Consider the following 12,923-nt stretch of genomic DNA (forward strand, 5'->3'; position numbering starts at 1 on the left):
ATCTATCTATCTATCTATCTATCTATCTATCTATCTATCTATCTATCTATCTATCTATCTATCTATCTGAAATAGGTCTAACTTTCTGCACTAAAATAACTTTTTTTTTATTAATGCCTAATACTCAAAATAAAGCAGGAAGCTAATTTTAAAATCTAGTCGTAAAATTAAGTTTTAGCTAATCAATCCTACTTTCATACTGTTTACAGTTTATATTGGTCCTAGCTAGCAAAACACTACAGCAAAACTGTTTAAATGAGTTTGTTTTTGTTTACTTATCTATATTAACAAGCAAACTCCGTTTACAAAAGCCTAAATTATTCTAGCCAGGCACAGCATCACGTTACCAGGAGAGCTAGCAGAGGAGTCCCAGAAAAGATGCACCGAGCTGCTGTCACAGCCAGTGCAGCCACCGTTATTGTTCAGCCGCTCCCGCTCTTCTTCTACGCTTTAAAAACAAACAAACAAATGGCTTCGCGGCCAACGGTGAATTATCTCTGTCGGGTTTCCAGTCACAAATAAGAGCTGGTTGTTAAGCTAGCACTAAGAGTTATTTTCTGTCACGGCACAATGCTGAATGTGGCCGCAGCTGATGCCCTGCAGCTCAATTTAAATACCGAGTTGAAAGAAACCCGACCCCGGCGGAAGTGCTGGCAGCTCGAGAAGCCGCGGCCCCGCCCAGTGATGCTGGAGCTGACGCCATCTTGGATGAGGAGGGATGGAGGAGCTGCCGTTAGATCATATCGCGCCACCTGAAGGTTCGCAAATATCAGCAGTTACACGGTGATTTTTTTTAGATAACATGAACACTAATTATAAATATCTGTATAGTACTATAGGGTATACAATCAACAAGTGGCTACAAAATAGCTATCATGGTCTCAACGTTAGTTATGTATGGCAAGCCGGTCTATCATATAATACTAAGAAGAGCTTTCCAATATAACAATCTTTTACTTCCAAAATAAGCATTTAATCTGCCCAGAATGCCATTCATTTGACCTAAACCTAAGTCTTCGTAAGAAAAATTATTTTATCCCATTTTTCTTAACTGTGCTTTCTGCTCCAGATTATTACCATTAAACCACAATGATGTCTGTAATGTGAATTTCTGTTTGTACAAATTATATTTTAAATACACACAATGTTTTAAATTAATTTTAGATACGAAGACTATACTTATTTAAAGCTCTGTAGACGTGAATGAATATAATTATGTAATTTACCATGGAACAAAAATTGTTTGTAATATCTGAAATCTTGATTTTGGCTAAGATATATGTCCTTCTGGATAAATAAAATGCTTTGTTTGTTTGTTTTTATATTTGTTTGTTTTTGTTTGGTTTTGGCTAGGAAGAACAACTTGTCTTCTACTGTGGAAACTGTTGTAGAATTATGTTGTTGCATGGAGAGGGCACTAGGGGGCGGTCTAAGACTGTTTGTTAAATATACAGTAATATGCTGAATACCAACAATTTATTTCTTAGTCTCATTTGCATTGATCTTAAACTATAATGTATATTTTACTAGTATTGTCTTTTAGACATCTGTAATTTTAGTTTAGACCAATAGGAATGTCTAAATGGGAGTAGGAGTAAGGCTGATGATATGTAGTAAGAAAAATAAAGTGGTTTGGTTATATGCTACAATGGCTTACCATAAAACCCGTGACTGGTGTTTTTCCCGGTATTTTTATTTATTTATTTTGCATTCATTTTGTATCAGAATCAGAATCAGTTTATTATCGCCATGTCAATGAACGAGGTTCACAAACTAGGAATTTGCTTCGACATAAGGTGCGAATAGTAATAAAGTAAAATAAAGTAAAAATAAAGTAAAAATAAAGTAAAAATGTGAACATTACATAAGACATGAGACCTGTGTACACCCACAAATAAAGTAAAATTAAAAACATAACATAAACATGTGTACACCCATACAATAGAAAACAACAAAAAAAAGCTTAGAAAAACAGTACAGATGGAGTATTCAGTTATAATACAGATGTAATGTGACCAAAGCAGACATTATGAGGTAGCATTATGAGTGTTCAGGAGTCCAACAGCAGAGGGGAAGAAACTGTTCTTATGGCGGGAGGTTCTGGTCCGAATGGACCGAAGCCTCCTGCCTGAGGGGAGTGGTTCAAACAGTCCGTGTGCAGGGTGAGCAGGGTCAGCTGTGATCCGACCTGCTCGCCTCACAGTCCTGGAGACGTACAGGTCGTGGAGGGATGGAAGGCTGCAGCCGATCACCTTCTCAGCTGAGCGCACAACGCGCTGCAGTCTGAGTCTGTCCCTGGCAGTGGCCCCGGCGTACCACACCATGATGGAGGAGCTGAGGATGGACTCGATGATGGCCGTGTAGAACTGCACTATCAGCTTGGCCTTCTTCAGCTGCCGCAGGAAGTACAGTCTCTGCTGGGCTTTCTTGATGAAGGAGCTGATGGTTGGCTCCCACTTGAGGTCCTGGGTGATGGTTGTGCCGAGGAACCGATAAGAGTTTGCAGTGGTGATGGGGGTATCATTACAGGTGAGGGGGGCAGAGGGGCTGTGGCTTTCCTGAAATCCACAATCATCTCCACTGTCTTCTGGGCACTGAGTTCCAGGTTGTTGCTGCTACACCAGGTCACCAGCCGGTCCACCTCCCTCCTGTATGCAGACTCATCACCGTCCGAGATGAGCCCGATGAGGGTGGTGTCATCTGCAAACTTAATAAGTTTCACAGAGTCATGGCTGGAGGTGCAGCAGTTGGTGTACAGGGAGAAAAGCAGGGGGGAAAGCACACAGCCCTGTGGAGATCCTGTGCTTACAGTCCGAGTGTCCGAGACAGCTCTCCCCAGCCGCACTGAGCAGGTATGTTTACTTAATATTACAGCAAATGTATTTGACAGTCAGTTTATAGCCCACAAACAGTGACAGAGAATGCAGGCTACACTATTTAGTAAATAACAAATAAAAATAAACCATGAGAACATAGTCTTGGAAATCCAAGATTAAAGTCTTAAAATATACCTTTATGTTAAAACAATGCCAACATTACTAGGTGTCTAAAGATAATTATTACATATGCATGAGTATGTTAAGAGCTTTGTTTTTTTATGGATTGTTAATTTATCATTTTAACCTCTGGGTTTCTGCAGATTCCTATAGACTAAACAATCAACAAGCCTCTAAATTAAAAATGCTCCAGTCTTGAGAAACTCCACTAACCTCCAACCATTATACCTCAGGTGGAAAACACCTGTTCTCTGAATTTGATGGCAATTTTCTGAAAAATGTATGTATCGGTTTGGTTATAACTTTATCCATAATTCATGCTAACGTTCTGAAAAAAGTTTAAAGGTTGTTTTCATTTTGGGTTGCAGCCATCATTCTCCAATTATCTATAATACATTTTAGGATTAAATGTCATTTTTTTTACTTCTTTCATTATTCACATTTCTATCATTTGTGCTATCTAATATCAGGATTTGTTCATAAATGTTTAAGCATGAGTAATAGTCAAATATGAGTTTTTAAAAGTGACTTCTAGGATCCAGAAATCTCTCTTCTGATGAGTTTGACACACAAAACACACACATCATCAGTGGAAGAAATGTGTAAGAAAAAAGATCCTTGTTTGTACAAGACGTCTAAAACATGCTTAAAAGATAGAAATGTCTTCAGACTGAAGTGTTGAGTCCTCAAACATCATATTGAAACAAATGAAGGTGTGGTGTTCACTGAACTTCTTTTATTTGTAGCCTCACACTTAACTAAATGAACTTTTTAAAGAAAAAAAATAACTTCAGAGGTAAATCTGTTATTTCACTGTCTAAATATTAATATGTATTTCTAACCTGGCCAGAAAAAAAAGTGATTTTAATTTAATACAGATTGACAAAATACTGTAATGTAAAAAAATCAAAACTTCATGGCAAACATAATTCTTGTGTAATTTTATAGTTTGACCAGCAGGTGTCTCTGTCCACACTTCTTGAGTAACTGAAGACAGGAATAAAAATTTACAGTGCAGACAAAAGGTCACATTTCTATGAAATTTTCTACATTTTAGATATATAAAAAAACTGCAGTGAGAGAACAAAAAGCAAATCATGACAAAGTCGTAATGCATTTAGTTTATTGTTTGAGTTTACATTCATTTTGTTGTGCATTTAAGTGAAACTGTAAAAATATAAAACAGTATTTACCCAGAGTTTAACATTATAATACAGCTTCAAATTTGTCATCAATGTAAACTCTATAAATACAAGACACTGAAACTAAATAATTAATATTGCCCCCTTCCTGTGACATTAGGACGGTTATACTGATAAAGACAAATTTATACGAACAAGAAAATAAAACGTTTAGTTCCATATATACATTAGATCTTTGACACATTCATAGTTTTTCAATTTTCATTAAAACAGAACAACGTAAACAGAAAAAAGGAACAAAATCACCAAATATAGACAGTTATTTCCTTAATTTAGTGACAGCCTATTTTTAGCTTTCCTTTGAATGAGGGCACAAAAAAGAAAGAGTAAGTATTTGCTGTTCTTTATTGTCAGTAAATTTACTGTCATTGTAATTTAGCGTGCTCATGGAGGTGGAACGCGGAGGTAACCGTGACAGGAGAGCTTGTAAACGTGCATGAATCACCTTCACACGCCTCTCTGAATGTGCCAGTTCAAAAACAAGCCGACAAGTTTCAGGAAAAAAAAAACAGAAGAGAATGACAGTGCAGATAATACTGAGGATGGAAACACGAACAAGAAAAACAATGAGGCTGTTTTACAGAGCGCCATGACTTCAAGTTATTTATTTCCTTCTAACAGATTAGGTTAACGAATAAAGTGCTTTTTGGTCCAACTTAAACATTTACAGAGAAACAAACGTTTTACCACAATTGTCCACAATCCCACAGTTGGATTTTGTTAAACCAAATTTATCACGGACACAGAACAAAAAAAGGTTCTCTATCCATAAAAACGTCTGAGTGCTTAAAGAGGAACCAACCTATAAAGTAAATACAGTACATATAGGTGTGTATCATGGACAGTTCAAAACCCCAAGATAAAGTTTATTTAGTAATAGTGTCGAAAGCATCCTCAAATGAATCATCAGATCACAATTTTTTTTTAAAGTAACCCTGTTTTATGGCTGTTTTTGAACACTGTTTCTGACACCTGTAAAGAATAGTTGAAATATATATAAATATTTTATCTGTAGCTGAGATCCAATGATGCATCATTTGTATTGTTTCCTAAGTATTTGTTTTAACTGTAGGGCAGGACTATTCAACTAAACTGCTCAGGGGGCCACAGTTACTGAAAGCCAAGAGCTCAGGTGCCCAACATCCAGCAGTTATTGTCATTAAGTAAGTTTGTTTTATGGGTTAAATCTAGTTTCATTTAAAAATGAACGCATTGGTGGTTCAAACTGATTTGACCCCTGGGCCACCAGTTGAATAGCCCTGCTGTAGGGCTTATTTTCCTTTTTTTAATTTATTTTAATTAATCTTCGTCTCTCTCTTTCTACTGAAGACACTGGATGACAAAATGTTCAACTCCGGTGCTCTTCACTGACTCCTCCCTTTCTCTTTTCTCTTTAAAACACATTTTAACTGTCCATTTTTGGATCGTTAAAAGCAGCTAAACTGAGAAGCTAAGCTACGAGCTAAACTAACAGGCCGACCTCGGGAATAAACCTCCGTCTTGTCGAAGCTCCAAAATTCACAGTTGAAACCCGTGCCTTCATGTAAAAAGTTGTTTTTCTCTACAAAAAGAAGCTGAGAACTTGTTTACTGATTTTTTTTATTTATTATTAAAAGCTTTGTGTGAAAAATGTTGTGCTAAAGAGCTCAAACAACACCGAGCGGCCGCCAATTTGAGAACCGAATAAAGGAAGGAGAGACAGCCCATGTCACGTCAAGGGGCCTCCCTCCCATTTTACTTAAAGAGACACGCTGCTCGCTCTCTCACTATCCATCCTTTGATTCAGTCTTATACTGCCATCCAGTGGCCAAAAAGAGTTACTACATGCAAAACAAATTAACCAACATTTCTTCATAAATTTGACAATAATTACAAATTATTGTCAAATTTCAAACATTATTATTGTTTATCGCAATAATTTCTGAGACAATTAATCACTCAGCAAAATTTGTTATAGTGACAGGCCTACATACAACTAACAGGAAGACTGATCAACAAAATATACAAAGAAATCTTAGCTGATTTGGTTTAGGTAACTACTATGTAAGTACTCGCCTCTTGCACAATGACAGAAGCCTGAGTGTTACAGAATCCGAAAAATAAAATTTAATAATAAGGTCAGTGGTGAGCATGCAGCTATTTTGGCAGAATGCTAGAGAAATATTCCAGTGAAGCTGTGACTTGAACATGACTTATAAATATTGGATATCAACACATTTAAATTAATATCCTGCTGGAGTTGGATAAATAACCCATCATTTCTTTTTTAAGCATTTTAGATAGTTACACGGTGAGTACGACACTGGCTTATCAGACAACAGCTCCCTGTGATGAGAAAAGAAAAGTGTGTGGAGACCCCGCCCCCTGGTGCTTCTGGTGTTGCCTGAGATAATATATTCATGAATATTGTCTACTCGTTCAGTAAAACCAAGCCCCATTTTCCATTAAAAATGCTATCTCCAGTTATTTCTTCACCTCCCTCTGGCTGTGGCAGCTCTAGCTGACTTGTCTCGCTGCTCCAGCTGATAGGCACGTATCCCCCCTCCCTCCCATTTGTCGACTCACTTTGCTCTGCTGTCTCTGCCGGAGGTTGAATCACAACACACGAGTATTCTGCTGAGTAATCAGACTCATCAGATTGGACTGGAGGCACGTTCGTTATATTCCAAGGCGCGTAACCAGAAAGCAGAGGAACATTTTCGCTGCTACTTCTTTCTTCCTGGCCTCCCTTTTCTTTTCCACTGGTCCGTCTCCCCTCCTCTGCCTCCTTCTGTTTATGTAGGTTCAGATGGAGATCAAAGAGGCCAGTAAATGAGTTTCTGCTTATAAACAGACCTGAAGACTCTCCTGCTACTGATTCCTGAGAAGATAGAACTGGTGCATGTGGGCGCAGTGGTAAAGTTGTATTTACCTGCGGCCACAGGTGCATCTGTATTAAAGAGACAGCCTCTGTCTGCTCTGGGGTTTGCAATTGATGGCCTGCATGGGCCAGACTGCGACAGTTGCAGGTATTTACCTGAGGTGCATAAACACCAGCTGAGGGACTTGCGTGATCACACGTCGTGATATTCTGATTGTCTCTTTCTTCATGGCCATCCCCTTCTCTGGAAACACTGCCATAGTCACCTTCTAAATCATCCTTGGGGTTTGGAGGGGTATATATGGGTGGGGGGTTTAAATCAATGACTGGCAGGGGCTTAGAGAACTGTGGCTGTTCTGTGATGGTCACAAGGTGGGTAATGTCCGTAGCGTACTTGAGAGGAGGTGGGTAGAAGGAAGGTTGCTTCTGAGGAGACGTAAGTGCAAGAAATGAACATGACAAACGTTCACTAGCAAGTTCAGGTCAATTTTACAGCCAAGGTGTGCAGGTCTTACTAGTGTACGTGGGATCTTCTGGTCATTCCCAGTGAGGTAGTGATAGAGAATGTATCCAATCACCACAAACATGCAAATGCACAGACCTGGGACGACAATCCCCACAAGTGAACTTTGCAGCTGCTCAATCACAGGATCTGGAAGGAGGAAGAGATCGTAGCACGCTTTCAGTCACTGTGACACTACAGCTCTTTGGCTGGTGGTGCAAATTAATTAGATTATTATAAAGTATACAAATACTGTTAAGACAGTTTTCTTGATAAAAGTGGAATTACACCTGCAAGGGCACTGATGGTGCTATAGAAGAAATTTGTGGCTGCCATCTTGCTAAGTGCTAACCCTCGCAAAACACTGTTTACATGTTGAAACCACACATTGTTAACTTTACATATCTACAAATCGCACTTAAACTAATAACTTGAACTTATACAGGTGCATCTAATAAGACAGAATATCATGAAAATGTTCAATAATTTTGGTCAACCATTTCAAAAAGTGAAACTCACATTTTATATAAATTCATTACACATAGAGTGAAAATTTCAAGCCTTTATTTCTTGTAATTTTGAGGATTATAGCTTACAAATAATGAAAAAAGAAATTCTGTGTCTAAGAAAATGAGAATATTATGAAGTTGTCTATGGGAAACTCCTGGTGTCAGCCCCTTATCAGCTAATTAACCTAGGGTTACAAATGTCACATTCCTGGAGTCCAGCCACTCCTGAACCAGAGACAATGTCAGAAGCGTCTTACCAGGGCTGAGGAAGACAAAGAACTGGACTAAACAGTGGATTAACATTCCAGCTGTGACATTCAGAACAACAAGTCTATACGTATCCATTCCTCTTCGATTTCTGTTTCCTGTTTCGTCACATTCCTTTCTACAATTTTTAGCTTCATCCTGGAAGCCAAAGATTCTTTTTAACGAGCATGTGTGCCAAATTACTGTACCTTTAGGCGTGGTTATGCAGTGCCACACGGAGGACTTGCTTTTCATTTGAATGGTGAGGAATCTAGTCTTGGCAGAGAAGCAGTATTTTGTATTGTACTCCATCAGCTGATATTTGTATGGGCTGGTGACCACTGGAATATATTGCTACGAAAGGACAAGAGTAAAAATACTGTAAGTTGGTGCTCGGCGAGATCAGAAGCATATCGTAAATTATTTTTACTCACCACCTGGTTGAGGTGGGTATTGTGGATGGAGAGGTTGTAAGACATGTGGGGGTAGACCTCCTTCATGGGGTGAAGCCTTGCAGTGTTTGATAAATACCTCATTGGTCCCTTCAGACTGATAATGGCACTGTTGTTCTCTATTTCCACAGAAACCTCAGGCGCACCAAAAACAGCTGTACGGACAGACACAAATGAGTTTTGGGTAATTTTTTTTTAAACTTAAAAACTCCAAGCCCAACCTTGCAAAAACATTCATGTTGCATCAAACATTGTGAAACTTGTTTCTGAGGCTAGCAAGAGAACAGCTGAAGCCAGTGTGTGTTGCTTACTTTCTGATTTTGGGTCAAACCTTGGTGTCACAACCCAGGTTGAAGAGGATTGCGACCCTATGGCACGAACTCTGGCAAAATACCCTTGTTCCTCGGCCTTTGTCTCATTGCTCAGATCGCACCAAGTCCGTGTTATTTTCCTGCACTCCTGCACTGGTCTCCAGATTTCAGATTTTCCTTCAGCGTTCTTAATAGGTTTCCCGTAGCTATGAAAGACAAAGTAGATAAAAAACCAGACAAGGTTTAGTGCACTTTTTAAATTTTTTTTAATTAAATAACGTGGTCAAATTTAGGCTCTTCCTGACTTACACAGCATATTGCACTGTAAATTTTGTGTCCAGCGAATCATTTCCTGGTAACCAGTGCAGTACGTTCCTCAGGTTCACAGAGGAGAACCTCACTTTAATTGGTTTGGGTTGCGAGGTGGAAACTGAGGAAGAGATTCAAATGAAGACATTTGAAACATGTTTTAATGAGCAAATTTTCTACAGAATCTGAGAGGCAGTCTGACTGATCCTTACAATTACAGTGTCTCTCTCTCTCTCTCTCTCTCTCACACTCACACACACACTCACTCACTCACAGAGGTAAAATCTGCAGTTTTTATTTGAGACACATATGAGTTTTAAAAGGTTTGTGAATGTGAAAAAAACAATAGAGAAATTTAATAAAGCTCCTTGTATTTTTTATAAACACCAAAATTATTCATACTGATGTTTAATCACAGTCAAAAAGAAAAACTGAGATCAAGAGAACAAAATGAAACAACTTTATGATCTAAAACCACTATTCTGATATTCAAAAATAAAATTTCAAAGAAACGTTTCTCATTCCCCCCTAATAAAACCTTGTTCTGTTTGTTTAGTGTTCATAGACATTTCTAATCTTTCAAGGTAAACTGTTACTTGGTGCTTTTATTAATGCAAAGCATCATAGAAAATTTAGTAACTACACTTTGAGTAAAATAAACCACCCACTATGGAGCACAAGCCATTGTATCTGTTGTGCTGGTCCCAAACCCGGTAAATGGTGAGGGTTGTGTCAGGAAGGGAAGGGTGTCTGATGTAAAACACTTTTGCCAAAACTATTAAACGAGTTCATCTAAGCAACAGGCTCGGGTTAACAACGATCGCCACCGGTGCTGTTTACAAACAGGGTGCCAGCAGAAATTGTGCTGCTTTTAGTCGAAGACCACGAGGAGGGAAATGTGTCAGGAGACAGAGGAGAAGAGGAAAGTCAAGAATGTAGGACTGAGGGTGGACACTCTAAATGTGGGGACAATGACAGGCAAAGGTAGAGAGCTGGCTGACATGATGCAGAGAAGGAAGGTAGATGTTTTATGTGTCCAAGAGACCAAATGGAAGGGCAGCAAGGCTCGCAGCATTGGAGCAGGGTTCAAACTGTTTACCATGGTGTGGATAGAAAGATAAACTTCAAGTACTTGGGGTCCACTATCCAGGAAAATGGGGAGTGTGGTAAAGAGGTGAGGAAGAGAGTCCAGGCAGGATGAAGTAGATGGAGAAAAAGTTTCAGGAGTGATTTGTGACAACAGTGGCAGCAAAAGTCAAAGGAAAAATTTACAAGACAGTGATGAGACCAGCTATGTTGTATGGTCTGGAGACAGAGACATGGACAAAAAGACAGAAGTGGCAGAAATGAAGATGTTGAGGTTCTCCTTAGGAGTGACAAGGATGGATAAGATCAGGAATGAGATCATCAGAGGTACAGCACAGGTTGAACAACTGGGAGATAAATTTAGAGGAGTCAGTCTGAGATGGATTGGACATGTCCAGAGGAGGGACAGTGGGTATATTGGTAGAAGGATGTTAGAAATGCAACTGCCAGGAAAAGAAAAAGAGGAGCTATATGGATGCAGTTAGAGAGAACATGGAGGTAGTTGGAGTGAGGACAGAGGATGCAGAGGACAGAGATAGAGGAGGATGGCTCACTGTGGAGACCCCTGAAGTGAGAAAAGCCGAAAGAAGACTTTGTTTGTGTAAACTAAAGTTTAGACATTTTATACTATACAGTATTACAGTTTCATATTAGGATGATGAAACAAAAAATATCAAAGACAAACAACAAAATAGCAAATCAAAAGGCAGACATATCATAAATTACCTATTAAGAGTCTTTTGTTCCAGTATCAGTGTGAGAAGTGTCTGTAATGATTGACTGAAGTCTTTTTAACTGCAGCAGAGCCTCATATCTCCAAATGAATGTATTCATCACTATGATGAGCAAACAGATTGTGTTTTCCCATAAGATGGCCAGCATGTTTGATCAAGTCTAGCTCTTAAGACATTTGTTCTATTTTATCTTATTTGCTAGAACTAACTTGTGATCTAGTGTGTACAATGTTTGTTTTTGTGTGTGGGTGTGTGAACTGACCTTAAATCAATCATAAACTGGTAATGAAGTCATTTTTCTTATTAAAAAAATTATTAAAATGTCAAAAGCTTTTTGCGTACAGTTTCCCCCCCAACATAAACTCCTATTAAGTGTGGATATATGAGCATAAGGACTATTTTTTACAGGTTTTCACAAACCAATCACATAACTGCTTAATTATCCACCGTTTAAGGTAATTTTAAGAACAATTAAAGGCAATTTTAACCCTTAGATGTACAAGTTTGTTCACCTTCAACGTTGTACAGCAGTTATGGCACTGCTTCTCTGAGTAATCATAGTACAACAGAATATAAAAACACTCACTAAGTATTTTATACAATAAATAAATCATTCTTATACAATCTTCAAATGTAGTTTACATATTTTTTCTTTAGTACTGTTCCCGGGATTTTACTTATGTTTATTGTATTATTAAGTCTTTAATACTTCTCTTGTCACAGTTATTTGTTGATTTACATACAAAAAGAATCGTTGTTGTTTTATGGTTGTCTTAATAAATCAGATCTTCTCTATAATAAGATTTATTTTCAGAATTACTGACTGGTTGTCCTGAGACTATAAAAATTTTATTCTGAAACTTACATTGTAACTTTTCCTCGCCCCAAGGAGCTAATTATTTATGGGAACAAAGTCTAAATGAGTCGAGTAACGTGATTTAAAGCAGTAGATAATCTCCTGCGGTTAGTTTAGTTCAGTCTTACCTGCGCAGGGCAGAACCAACAGGCCAATAAAAATCCACTCAGTCCACATCTTGGTAAGGAGCGATCATGTTTTCACAACAAATTATCTGTTTTCCAGCTCCAGGTGCCCCCTCCTCCGGCAGGACACCTGTGTCTGTGGACAGGTGCGTGGTTAATCCTACCGAATGAAATAGAACAAGACCAGGAAAGAAAGCCGAGGGAACTAAACCATGAGTGTCAGGGCTAAACCTGTAAAACCTCAATGATTTACGGCGACTCTAACTTATTTCCGTGTTTGAGGAAGGAATGTGATCACACTTGTTTGTGCACTTTACACCTGAGCAGGTGTATTCATAACACACCGGTGTTCCCTGCTTCTTCCTGCCAAAACATTTGAACCTATTTTATTCATCTTAATGAAATATCTCAACTGAAGACATATCCGAGATGGAAGGAGGATAATCTGTATTTGTAGCATCCACGGCATAAATTCTATAACATAACCCCAAACATGTTTTATAGTATTTAGATAAATTGAACAGCAAGGCTGGTACAGTACTTCATTAGCTAATAGCTAAAACTTTATTCATCACATACTTCCTTACCTAGCTTCATTAGCATTGACCTTTTTACAGTTACTAATGCGCATGGTCAAACAGTTTAATGCCTAACATAGTTATATAAAACACACATATTTATTTAACTAGTTTCAGCTGCGCTCTTCGATGGATTAGCTGATGTCATTATATATAT

General features: G+C 38.4%; 1 protein-coding gene across 1 annotated transcript; it reads right to left on the reverse strand.

The window, feature by feature from the left end:
- Positions 1-6,608: 6,608 nt before the first annotated feature.
- il20ra (interleukin 20 receptor, alpha) lies at positions 6,609-12,240 on the reverse strand. The gene is made up of 7 exons (XM_037685116.1): positions 12,192-12,240; positions 9,388-9,508; positions 9,079-9,284; positions 8,750-8,922; positions 8,525-8,669; positions 7,574-7,710; positions 6,609-7,484 (listed from the first exon to the last, which is right to left on the reverse strand). Exons 1-7 carry the CDS (start codon positions 12,238-12,240, stop codon positions 6,609-6,611), a joined length of 1,707 nt encoding a protein of 568 aa, XP_037541044.1.
- Between the last annotated feature and the right edge of the window lie 683 nt (positions 12,241-12,923).

Source organism: Nematolebias whitei, chromosome 12, assembly GCF_014905685.2.
Source record: "Nematolebias whitei isolate Nwh7 chromosome 12, NemWhi1, whole genome shotgun sequence".
Classification (NCBI taxonomy): Eukaryota; Metazoa; Chordata; class Actinopteri; order Cyprinodontiformes; family Rivulidae; genus Nematolebias; species Nematolebias whitei.

What these genes read in the sequence shown, in the direction of transcription:
- il20ra (XM_037685116.1), bottom strand. Translation starts at nt 12,240, where the DNA reads ATGTGGACTGAGTGGATTTTTATTGGCCTGTTGGTTCTGCCCTGCGCA. An exon ending in GTTTGACCCAAAATCAGAAA is followed by an intron (nt 8,923 to 9,078) that starts GTAAGCAACACA and finishes CTGTCCGTACAG; the next exon opens with CTGTTTTTGGTGCGCCTGAG. An exon ending in CTGCATAACCACGCCTAAAG is followed by an intron (nt 7,711 to 8,524) that starts GTACAGTAATTT and finishes TCCTCCTTCCAG; the next exon opens with ATCCTGTGATTGAGCAGCTG.